The sequence below is a fragment of the Natrix helvetica genome, assembly GCF_964273705.1.
Source record: "Natrix helvetica genome assembly, chromosome: Z".
Lineage (NCBI taxonomy): Eukaryota > Metazoa > Chordata > Lepidosauria > Squamata > Natricidae > Natrix > Natrix helvetica.
In genome coordinates, this window is record NC_138554.1 from 115,049,626 (window position 1) to 115,063,106 (window position 13,481).

At 40.6% G+C, this 13,481-nt stretch overlaps 1 protein-coding gene across 1 annotated transcript in view; it reads left to right on the forward strand.

Moving 5' to 3' along the window:
• CUBN (cubilin) overlaps nucleotides 1-13,481 on the forward strand; it is a gene marked incomplete at its 3' end in the record, with an annotated part of 191,788 nt that overhangs the window by 85,887 nt on the left and 92,420 nt on the right. Inside the window, 1 exon segment of the mRNA XM_081970672.1 lies at nucleotides 9,001-9,144. Coding sequence (XP_081826798.1) covers nucleotides 9,001-9,144 — 144 coding nt within the window.

Here is a 13,481-nt window from a genome sequence, read left to right on the forward strand (position 1 = left end):
GGCATGAGCTTAAATGGACTCCAGAGATGGTAGAGGACAGGAAGGCCTGGAGGAACGTTGTCCATGGGGTCGCAATGGATCAGACCCGACTTCGCAACTAACAACCAATTGGGAGGAAAAATGCTTAAATAAACGTATACATTGTTAGCATAAGTAAGCTGTCCCAAACTGATCCCAGTTATGTGGTGTTCTACAATTGCACATCATCTCCTAGTCAGGATGGGTAATTCTGACTGGGGAAGATAGGAATTCTAATTGCACATATCTGGAGAATGTCATGCTGGAAAAGGCTGTGATAAAACGTGGACTGGAGTTCCAGGCATGGATTAGCCCAAAACCATGCATATTTCTTGAAGAACAGCTGTTTATTGTGAAAATGACATAACTAAGCCATTGGATCTCATATCTTGGGAGGATAACAGCTTTTTTTCTGCATCCAAAATTGGGAAGAAGTCATGTCCTCCCAGGAACTTTTCTCCAGACTTTTCCAGATTGAGTCAATGATTCATGTCTGCATAATGAATCAGATTTGGACACATGTTAGCAGAGCATGGATCTCAACAATTTCTTTAAACTTTTGAATAGGGGAGAAAAGGAGTTTGTCTCTCAAGAGACCATCTTTGTAATAAATACAATCAAATTACAGATATGACTAATTTTCCTCCTTATGTAAAATTTAGCAGACTGGCATTAATAATGACTCACTGAAAATATAGTAAAGTAAGAAAACTCAACAAATGTGCTTTTGTTAAATGAATACATTGAATTTTTTAGTTTGATTCAAAATGATTTTAATAGCAGAAAGCTAAGATACCAAGAGACAAGAAAACTTCTAGATAAAGAACGGTAATATAGGAAAACTAGAATTGTTTTATTCTAGACAAAGAAAAATTTAAAGAGATATTTGTAAATGTATTTATTTAGTTATTATTAAATTTATATTGCTGCCCATTTGCCATGGTGACTCAAGGCATGTTACAGAATATAAAAACCACATCTAAAAACAGTAAAACTAATTAAAAAATCAAATACATTAATATAATAAAATCACTTCCATCCCCCATCTCCCACCCCAGTAACAGCCAATTACACGAGCCATTTAATGGGCTCCATCCAGCTCTGGGTTTCCCAGGCCAGCTGGCAGAACCAGGTCTTTAGCATCTTCTGGAAGAGAATTAGAGTGGGAGCCGTTCTAATCCCCGGGGGAATGATGTTCCAGAGAGAGGGAGCCACTATGGAGAAGGCGTTTTTCTGGGTCCCACTAGGTGTATCTTCCTCGGGGATGGGACCCGCAACATTCCCTGCCTGCCCGCTCTGATGGGTCGGGTATATGTGACTGGTAAGAGATGGTCCTTCAGACAACCTGGTCTCAAGCCATGAAGGGCTTTAAAGGTGACAACCAGCACCTTGAATTGCACCCGGAAGCAAATCAGCAACCAATGCAACTCCTGCAGGAGAAGTCATACCAAGGTCTGCACAAAACCAAATGGGCCGCTGCATTTTGCACCGACTGGCAGTTCCGGATGCTCTTCTAGGGCAGCCCGATGTAGAGCGCGTTGCAATAGTCAAGACAGGAAATGACTAAGGCATGAGTGCCTGTGAGTAGGGATGGACGCCTTTGTTTTACCGTGGCCCCAGGACTACTTCACATTCTTAGCCAGGAGACGATGTAAGGGCTCAGCAACCATGGTTTTCTGTTTAAGAAAGACGCTGTAGAAATTAAGGAGCCCGAGGAACGCCTGTAGCTCGGTTTGATTGTGAGGTGTGGGGGCATCCTGAATTGTTTGAATTTTTGTGTGGTCGGGTGAATCCCAGAGCCATCGATTAGATACCTTACGAATTTGCACGTTAATTTTGCATTTCTCTTTTTTGAGACGGAGGCCTTTGTCTCTAATTCAAGCCAAAACTGTTCGTACACGTTTGAAAAGTTGTGCCTCATTTGCAGCCGATACCAAGATGTCGCTGAAATAGGGGACAACTCCTGGAATCCCCTGCAAAAGCCGTTCCATGACGCTTTGGAACAGTCCAGGGGCGATACTAATGCCGAATTACAGACGGTGACATTTGAATGCATCCCTGTGGGTCACAAAGGTTTGGGCCTCCACAATAGTGCCATCTACAGGCAATTGTTGGTATGCCTGCGCCATGTCCAATTTTGCAAAAAATTTCCCAGGGCCTAATGAATGAAGGAGGTGTTGTACAATGGATACAGGGTAGGTGCTTTGTTGTAGTGCTTTATTTATTGTGCACTTGTAGTCTGCGCAGATGCAGACAGACCCGTCAGATTTGACAGGTGTCACTATAGGGGTCTCCCAGCATGCGGGATCGACCAGCTCTAGGATTCTCTGGCCTACGAGCTTTTCAATTTCCCTGTCAATGTTGGGGTGGAGAGCAAAAGGTACTCTCCTGGGTTTTAGCCTTATTGGGGCTATGTTGGGGTCCAAACTAAAGGAAATTGGAGTCACCATATACTTACCCAGACCGGTGCTGAAGATGTCCTCGAACTCCTTAAAGATGGCTTCAGCGCCATTGTCTTTCAAGGCGTTGATACCGGTCACTTCTAGGCCCGGGGCTTGGAAACAATCTAGCCCTTGGAGGCTCTGCAGGTTGCCGCTGACCACTGTCACTGGGAATTTTCCACTGAACTGCTTGAACTTCACCTGGAAGGTGCCTTGGCCCACGATAGGGACCCTGTTTCCCTGGTAATCGCGTTGGCGGATGTCAGAGGTGCGAAGATGCTGCTTCTTTAGGCTAGGGATAACTTGCTTTAGGGTAGACCACGGCATGATGGTCAGGGATGACCCGGTGTCGATCTCCATCTCACATGGAGAGTCCTCGATGAAGACTGTGACATTCAGCTTTTTTGGCCACTTGGTGCGGAGTTGGCCGTTTGACATGTGGTAGGTGACTCTATTGTTGCTCTCTGAGCGCTGTGGTGGCTTCTGCCAGGCCCCTTGGTTGGGCCTCTGTTGGTGGTTTGGTGCGCTTCTAGGCTGCCAGGCAGTGGCAGGGAATTCGCTCTGGCACACCTTGGCGATGTGCCCTTTTTGCTCGCAGCGCTGGTAGGTTGCGTCGCAGAAAGGGCAAGCCAATCTGGCATGGTCTCCTCCGCAGCTAGTGCAAGGCGGGAGACGCAGTTTGAATTTGCACGCCGTCTGGGCGCGGCTACTGTGCATGCAGCAGCTGTCATCTTCCTCGCCTTTTGAGTTTCGGGCTCTGCAACCTCGCAATGTACGCGTGTACTCTTTTGCGCGTCTTGCGGAGTGCTTTGGCGCTGCAGAGTCTCAGTAGATTTGACAGCTGATTCAGACACCTTGGCCTTGTCCAGTGCGATCTGCAGAGTGAGGTTAAATTTAGCAAGTAACCTCCTCTGTAGATTAATGTCCCGCATGCCGCAAATTATGCAGTCCAAAATTAGCTCGTCCAGGTCTTGGAATTCACAGTACGCTGTGGCCTTGCGGAGTGCTGCAACATACTCGTTAATTGACTCGCCCTCTTTCTGGTTTCTGATGTTAAACTCATGCCAGTGAACATGCTTGGACGTCTTGGGTATATAGTGGGTCCTCAGTGTCTGCTGAAGCAGGCGACTGATTGTAGCGGTGTCGGCTCAGAGAGGTCTTTTGCCATCTCGAACACTTCCCAGCCACAGTATCCGAGGAACATGTGGCCTTCAGAAAGGCCCATGAGGTCATTTGCTTCAAGGAAGCAGTCAAATCGTAGCGTGTATGCTCGGTAACTGGGTCATACGGAGTTGGTGGGGCGTGCATGGCCATTTTGTGTTCAGAGGGCGTTTTGAGTTTGCCGCTCAAAAATGGCTCCTCGCTGAGCTCCGGGCTGGATGTACTTGCTGGATTGCTACGTTCTTTTTGGTTCACCTAGTTGCCTTCCAATCCCACCCTCGTTGCCAGTGTTAGATTGGGTAATGGATAGGCACACACAGGCTTAACGGTAACAGCAGCTCTTTATTAAGTACAACAAGTGAGAACAATCCAGCAATACAATACAATACAATACAATACAATACAATACAATACAATAGTAGAGTTGGAAGGGACCTTGGAGGTCTTCTAGTCCAACCCCCTGCCTAGGCAGGAAACCCTATACCATTTCAGACAAATGGCTATCCAACATCTTCTTAAAGACTTCCAGTGTTGGGGCATTCACAACTTCTGGAGGCAAGCTGTTCCACTGATTAATTGTTCTCACTGTCAGGAAATTTCTCCTCAGTTCTAAGTTGCTTCTCTCCTTGATTAGTTTCCACCCATTGCTTCTTGTTCTACCCTCAGGTGCTTTGGAGAATAGTTTGACTCCCTCTTCTTTGTGGCAACCTCTGAGATATTGGAACAATGCTATCATGTCTCCCCTAGTCCTTCTTTCTCTTAAGCTAAACATACCCAGTTCCTGCAACCGTTCTTCATATGTTTTAGTCTCCAGTCCCCTAATCATCTTTGTTGCTCTTCTCTGCACTCTTTCTAGAGTCTCCACATCTTTTTTACATCGTGGTGACCAGAACTGAATGCAGTATTCCAAGTGTGGCCTTACCAAGGCATTATAAAGTGGTATTAACACTTCACGTGATCTTGATTCTATCCCTCTGTTGATGCAGCCTAGAACTGTGTTGGCTTTTTTGGCAGCTGCTGCACACTGCTGGCTCATATTTAAATGGTTGTCCACTAGGACTCCAAGATCCCTTTCACAGTTACTACTACTGAGCAAGGTATCACCTATACTGTACCTGTGCATTCCGTTTTTGTTGCCTAAATGTAGAACCTTATTCTTTTCACCATTGAATTTCATTTTATTAGATAGTGCCCAATGTTCAAGTTTGTCAAGATCCTTCTGTATCTTAAGCCTATCTTCTGGAGTGTTGGCTATTCCTGCCAGCTTGGTATCATCTGCAAATTTGATGAGTTCCCCATTTATTCCCTCATCCAAATCATTGATGAAGATGTTGAAGAGTACTGGGCCTAAAACAGAGCCTTGGGGTACTCCACTGCATATTTCCCTCCATGTAGATGCAGTTCCATTGAGAACTACACGTTGAGTGCGGTTGGTCAGCCAGTTACGAATCCATCTGGTGGTGATGCTGTCTAACCCACATTCTTCTACTTTATCTAGTAGTAGGTTATGGTCTACCTTATCAAAAGCCTTACTGAAGTCCAAGTAAACTATATCAATGACATTCCTCTGGTCCACTAATTTTGTCACATTATCAAAGAATGCAATAAGATTAGTCTGGCATGATCTGTTTTTGACAAATCCATGTTGGCTTTTGGCTATTACTTTGTTTGCTTCTATGTTCGCAAATTCGTTGCTTGATTATTTTTTCCAGAATCTTTCCTGGTATTGAGGTTAGGCTGATAGGTCTGTAGTTTCCTGGATCTAATTTTTTCCCTTTTTTGAAGATGGGAACCACATCAGCTCTTTTCCAGTCCTCTGGTAGTTCCCCGGTGTTCCAGGATCTCTGAAAGATATAATTCAGTGGTTCTGAGATCTCGTCTGCTAGTTCCTTCAGAACTCTGGGGTGTAATCCATCCGGTCCTGGTGATTTGAACTCGTCTAGGGTAGACAGGTGCTCACTTACCATTTTCTTCCTTATTTCAATTTGTGTTCCTAATTTTGTGGTGCTGCTTTTGATAGGTTGGACTGTTTTATCCCTTTGTGTAAAGACAGATGCAAAACATGAGTTAAGGTTGTGCCTTAACAGCAAAGGTTGTGTCTGACAGCAGCCCTTTTATAGGGAGCTGTCAGACCCTTCAACCAATAGGATTAAACCTCTGTTCCAGCCGGAACAGAGGATCTTGGTGGAAACCACTGTAGTTAGAACAAATATCTAACAATCTTCAAAGCAAATAAACATCTACAGTATTAGTAGTATAATTCTAAGTAAGTATAACATCAGGGAGATGGGCTAAGAAATATAAGTAAATTAGAATTAATTCAAAAGGCTAAAAGAATAATAGTAAAATACAGTATTGCAGCAATGCAATCTATTATCTGTTTATCAATTAATAATCAAATTAGACCCAGCATGTCGTCCTTATGCTATGATCAGGTATGAAACATAAGACTGCTTGTTTGCTTTCTCAGTATTCTGGCAATGTCATTTCTTAATCAGAATGACCACTGGGTGCATTTTTCTGCTCCACTTCAAATTGTATCTTTCAATGTTAGGTTGCCTCAAGCGCTCCTGCATATTTCAGATAGTGTGCTTTGGTTTATTGCAGTTCATTGGCTACTTTGTAAGTAGAAAGACCCTTCAAGAAAGCCAATGATTAAAGGCAAAACCAAACAATGCTAAAGAGTAGAAAAAAAAACATCTAACCATTGTCTATTGCTGTGATGGCAAATCTATGGCACATGGAGCCATATTTACTGGCACAACAGTCTCAGTTCCCGCTTGCATGTGCGCGCCGGCCAGATGATTTTTGGCTTTCCTGAGGGCTGAGGAAGCTATTTTCGCCCTCCCCAGGTTCAGGAAAGCTTCAGAAGCCTGGGGTGGATGAAAAACAGGCCCAACAGGCCAACTGGAAGTTCATTCCTGAACTTCCGGTTTGACTATTGAGATGTTTTTTGCCCTCCCCAGGCTTCAGGGCAGGGCGAAAAACGACCCAACAGGCAAACCGGAAGTTTATTCCCAAACATCCGGTTGGCTGTTTTTCGCCCTCTCCCCCAGGCTTCAGAAAACATCTGGGGAGGGTGAAAACTCCTCCCCGCAAGGGGGGGCATGTGCATGCCCAGGGGGGTGGGTCATGCATGTATGTCCAGGGGGTGGGTGTATGTGCAATAGCGCGCACACACACAATTGTGGCACAACTTTAGAAAAAGGTTAGTCATCAGTGGTCTATTGCCTGCCTCAATGTTTTATTTGCTTTTTTTTTTTTGCCTGCCCCCCGTATTCCTCCCTTTGGTTTTGCTTTTCTCCTCCTTTTTTATTTAAAGCATAGCAACTATAAGGTTGAAGCAGGCAAGAAATAATGAAGGAATGATACTCCTTTTCCTGGTATTATTTTGAGCGGCCTCTCTCTCCTTCTCCCCCCTGGCCTTCTTATTTTATATAGTGTTCTTTTTTCTTTTACTTTCTGTTGTTGATCTTATAAGGATCTGAATGGCAGATAAGAAAGACAGAAGTTAGAAAGGAAGAGATATTAAAAGAGGAAATATTAAAGAGGAGAATTGTTAAGGCAGAGGATGTTAAGAATCATCGTAATTATATTACTATGATTGTACAACTACTATTATGGTAATGAATGTTATAACAAAAATGAATACTATACTCGGACCAAACACTGTTTGATGAAAATTAGATTAAATATAAATAAAATCAATAAAATGTGTTTTTTTTTAAAGAAAGCCAATGATTAGCATGGCCTCTAAAATATTTTGGTGCTATCTTCATTCCGAATGTTGTAATAGCAATACTTACAATAGTTGCCCTGTAAATACAAGTTTGCCAGTTTGAAACCCAGCAGAATTTTATTATTTTTATTGTTATTTTCCTGAACTATTTTTTTCTGTGTGTATGTTTTATAGCTCAACTGATAAGGAACAGAACCCGTGGCTTAGTGGCTAAAACTCCTGCCTAAGATATATACAGGCCGGGTTCAAATCCCAGTAAGGGTATGGCTAGCTGATGAGAGCTAATTAGCTCGAAATAGATCTATACTAGTCTCCCTTTATTTATTTATCAGTACAAATATAACACACACACACACACACACATATATATATGCTGGTTTTGTTGTATTCGGGTCTTTTCCCATGTAAAGTTGAGATTGTCTTTGCAACGTTTCGGCAGGATCTCACCTGCCATCTTCAAGCTGTGGGCTTAAAATGGGCTTGAAGATGGCAGGTGAGATCCTGCCGAAACGTTGCAAAGACAATCTCAACCTTACACGGGAAAAGACCCGAATACAACAAAACCAGCATACCTACACCTGTGAAAATCTACGAAACCATATATATATATATATATATATATATATATATATATATATATATATATATATATATATATATATATATATATATATATATATATATATATATATATATATATATATATATATATATATATATATATATATATATATATATATATATATATATATATATATATATATATATATATATATATATATATATATATATATATATATATATATATATATATATATATATATATATATATATATATATATATATATATATATATATATATATATATATATATATAATATTTTCCAGTGATGCATCAACTCATTGGTTTTCCAGTCATCAGAGACAGGATTTCACCTTCAATTCCCAAACGTACATATTAAAGGTTTTGGAAATGGGAGTTAAATCCTTCTATCTCACGTGAACGGAAAATTATGAAATAGTAAAATGTTAGAATGCTATTTTTAGAAAGTGGTAGGTTGCCACAAAGAAGAGGGAGTCAAACTATTCTCCAAAGCACCTGAGGGTAGAACAAGAAGCAATGGGTGGAAACTAATCAGGGAGAGAAGCAACTTAGAACTGAGGAGAAACTTCCTGACAGTTAGAACAATTAATCAGTGGAACAGCTTGCCTCCAGAAGTTGTGAATGCCCCAACACTGGAAGTCTTTAAGAAGAGGTTGGATAGCCATTTGTCTGAAACGGTATAGGGTTTCCTGCCTAGGCAGGAGGTTGGACTAGAAGACCTCCAAGGTCCCTTCCAACTCTACTATTGTATTGTATTGTATAGTAGAAATAGATTTAAAAGAAGTGATCAATAGGGCTATATAAAAGGAAATTTATTGTAAAACTGTTGTGTGTACAAATGTGTGCGTTTGATGTTTTAAATTTGCTTTGTTGGGGTGTCTGTGTTGTTTTATATTTTTAATTGTTTTTACCACTTTTGTGGGTCTGGAGTCTGCTGGAATGAATAGTTGTCAACATCATCATCATCACCATCCTCCTCTAGTTTTCCAACCAGCCTGGTTTTTGTTTTCAGGGTGTGGTGGTGAATTGAACCATTCCATAGCCCTGGCTATCCAAATAGGAACCCACAAAACAGGGAATGTTACTGGTATATTCACACAGCACCAAGTAGTAGCATTCAACTGACTATCCTGGAATTTGATGTGGAATATAACTCGAGTTGCAACCATAATGTTCTGGAGGTAAGTGCTTTTCTTTCAGTATGATAATCAATGAGAACTGCAGGTCTCCTGAATGCCCATAGCATTAAAAAAAAACCATCCTTTGTTTTATTTCAGTACTAGCTAGATACCCGTGATCTGCTACGAAACTATGTGATCGGGCTTGCCAAACCGACACTTAGAGCGTGAAAATTAATGATAGTTACAATTGGCCTCTCCTCTCCCCTTCTCTCCCTCAGGCTTTCCCCACAAAAGCCTCTCCTATCCTCTCCCCTTTTCTCTCTCAGGCTTGCCCCACAGAGCCTCTCCTATCTTATCCCCTTCTTTCTGTCAGGCTCGCCCAAAGAGGCCTCTCCTATCTTATCCCCTTCTCTCCCTCAAACTTGCTCCACAGAGACCTCCTCTATCTTACCCCCTTTTTTCCCCTCAGGCTGGCCCCATTGATCCTTTCCTCTCTCCTTTTCTCCCTCAGGCTTGCCCCACAGAGGACTTGCCTATCTTATCCCCTTCTCTCCCTTAGGCTTGGCCCAAAGAAGCTTCTCCTAGCTTATCCCCTTCTCTCCCTCAGGCTGGTCCCATTGATCCTCTTTTATCCCCTTCTCTCCTTCAGGCTTGCCCCACAGGCCTCTCCTATCCCTCTTCTCTCCCTCAAGCTTGCCCCACAGAGGTCTCTCCTATCTTATCCCCTTCTCTATCTCAGTCTAACTCCTTAGCATCAGAGTGTTTTTCAGGTGTGGAGGGGGAGTAGAATGTCTAAACTCCCAGCTCGCATGCCGGATGAGTCACGCGCTGGCTACGCCCAAGTGGCAGTTGGAACAGGATTCTTTTCAGGTTGGGAGGGGGAGTAGAATGTCTAACTCCTTAGCATCATAACATGTTAATAATAATATAAGAAATACTAATGATCTGATGGTCATTTTGAAAAATTCTTTCTTATCAAGCACCTAGAAGGCAAAAGGAACATACATGCCAAATTTCAAGTTTGTAGGCTTTATGGTTCTGGAGATTTCATGTTGTCACATGAGTAACATTTCACTTTTATATGTATAGATTCCTAGTTTTATATTCTGAATACATTTTGGTTTTAAAAAGTTACTCATAGGTTCAGATATATGATTAATGTTATAACTATTAAATGTTTTTAAGTTTTTGAACCAAGACCTGGCTCAGTCAACAGAATCCACAGAGAAGTTTTTTTTAAAAAGAAACAAAGTTGGTAGTTATAGTACAATCAAGATCAGAGCTCTACTCCTTTGAGAGTTCTCTATATCTACCATTTTACCATTTTTCTATACTTCCTCTCCCCTGATGAATTCATACTTCACTTTTGATTATGACCATAAATGTATTTCTTGATGTAAAGTCAATTCAGGACTCGAGAGCTTATAGATCATGAGATTAGGCCAAATGATAATGCCCATCATTCTTTTCCAGTGTGCAATGCTTGGTTGTGGCATTCTGCCACTTTCTCTTTCTTATCCAAGACCAAGCACAAGATTTTAAAGAGATTTATATCTCTTTAAGATATAAGTATGCAATGCAATGATACTTCTGGGATTCTTTTTCTTGGTTTGGCATGACCTATTTATAGTTATGTACAATGGTCATAATAACTAATACTTGTGCATTGTAGTTCATCTTATATTGTTCATGTTTTCCTCCACAGAAGTTACATGATTTCATAAGAATATTTGCAACCTTAAATTGAACTAAATTACATTAATGCAGGTATTAACATTAATTCCTACTTTTGTACCTAATTTTTTAAATTTATTTATATAAATCTCCTGCTACCAAGGTCCAGACTTTTTCATTATAATGGGGTTTCCTTGTTTATTACTGAGCAAACCTCAATACTATGTTGGGTTATTCAGCAAACCATCATTAAAGATACAATGGCTTATTTGTTAACACGATGTACAAAACCAGCCACTTTGGATCCAAGGGACTTAGTCTCATATTTCAAAATGTATTTGCTTGTCTATATACTCAATATTCAGGGAAATAATTATCATGATACCTTGAATCGGAAAACGAAAGGAATCTTGCTATGAGGCTGTTTTAACTAGTCAGTAGTCCTTGACGTACGACCACAATTGAGCCCAACATTTCTGTTGCTAAGCAAGACAGTTGTTAAGTGAATTTTACCCCATTTTGTGACCTTTCTTGCCACAACTGTTAAGTGAATCCCTAAAGTTGTTAAACTAGTAACATGGTTGTTAAGTAAATCTGTCTTTCCCATTGACTTTGCTTGTTAGAAGAATGGGATGGAATGGAATTGAATAGAATAGAATAGAATATTCTTTTATTTGCCAAGTTTCATTGGACACACAAGAAATTTGCCTTTGGTGCATAAGCTCTCAGTACATACAAGCAACAAAGTGATAAATCATAAGATACAAGAATAAGTAATAAAATACAACCAACAAGTGATAGTCATAAGATGCCAATAGAAGTAGGTAATAGAAAATGTGAGAAGGATATGAGTTAGTTGCCAAGAGTCTGAATTTTCATCACATGACCTTGGAGATGTAAGTGTGAAACATGGTCATAAGTCACTTTTTCAGTACTTTAAACCATCACTAAATGAACTGTTGTAAGTCAAGGACTACGTAGAGAGATACTTCCTATCATGTGCTATATGATCACACATGTATAAAACATACAGCCTGCTAACTAGCACAGGGTCCATTAATATTTACCCAAGATGATTTTGGGAACACAAACCTAAGACGAGATATGCAAAATGCTGTAGCAAGTTCAAAACAAGTGCAGAAAATCTTGGTACATTAGAAGTACCATAAATTAGGGCAGTACAAAAACATGCAGTGCTTTTGTAAGATTTTTAAAAATCCAGAACAAAAGATCAGTTCCAATTGCTCGGGTGTTGAAGGATTCGTGAGTCTATGGTTATAATTTCCCCAACTAGGAGTTGTGTCATTTGTGGGCTTCTTGCTGAGTTGGGCAGTTCTGAACACAATGCTTCCACTGAAAGGCTTTCATGATAACAGAATCTAGGAGTTTGGTCCAGGAAAAAACCCACAAACACAATTTAATGCTCATGCAAGAACAAATCCGTCAAGGTGCCCTTGGACATCAATTTCATTGACAGTGTGAACTCTGTGATAACTGTCACAATTGCTTTTATGTGATTGCTTGACAACAATTTCAACCCTCTACTATTTCACAATGTTCATTGCTGCAATATCAAGATGACAATGCCATTTAGAAATTAGAGACATCTTTTTGCAACATACCCTCTAAAATGCATTCATTTATTTCACGTCTTCAAAGCAGATCTGAGGAGACTGCAGTGCTGGAAAACAATGAAACCTTGTATTTGCTTCCCTTAAACCCTCTTATTTTCTCTGAGGAAGGAAAGCCTTCTCATCTCAGAAGAGCTCCATCCCCTTTGCTAAAACATGTGTTGTGAGTATAGCCAGCCACATAAAGCGGCCTTTTAGTTGATCATAACACTGAATTGTTAGCTCAGCTTCTGCAAAAGAGATGCTAACAGACCAGAAGCAAATAGCAAAAAACAGATAAAACCCCCAGGCTTTATAGGTCTCCTCTGTACCCTTTGCAATCAGTTATTTGTTCCAGCTGAACAGCTTTTTTCATTTGATTTGGGCATGTGACGCTTATGCATGGACCACACCCTGAAATATATTCCAGCTTCCTTCACTGTGGAGCTTTTTTTAAAAAAAATAGATTCATGTGGTAACAATTGGCTTTTCCTCTTACAGCCAAAATTCACTTCAAAAAAAAAAGTTACAGAAACATTGTGGCCTTGTTTCTGTTCCTGCCTTCATGAAAGGAACTGATTAGCTGAACTGGCATGCCGAGAACAGAGAGGACTTCCAAACCACTATTGAGATGCTTGTCTTTTGAAATAACTGCCCAAATATGAACCATACAAAGGATAATTGTGAAACTGGCTAGCAATCTGAGAGAGCACTAAACAAATGAAAGGCAAGCTGGAAATGATCATGGACATGAGCAATATTTTCAGTGGCCGAGGTACGGCATATGTAAATCCTCTTGTGATATGGCAAAAGGAAGAAGCGTTCATATTTGGCCATTCAATTCAACAACTCAAATCCTGCTCTAAAGTGGGCCTTTCTTAAAAACAATAACGAACTCATTGCGAGGTATTTTTCAGATTGGAAAATAGCTTTGTTCTTAGCCAACCAACCTAAAGATATATTTTTGCCAGTAACTCCAGGTCAGTTTGAGCATGATGTCTGGAACTCTGTTTAAAAAATGTTCTTGCCTGGGATAGTTGAGAATAAATACAGTGTATAAAAATCCCTGTTGGGAAATAACCTTGGTAAATTGGCTTCTCCTGGACTAAGACA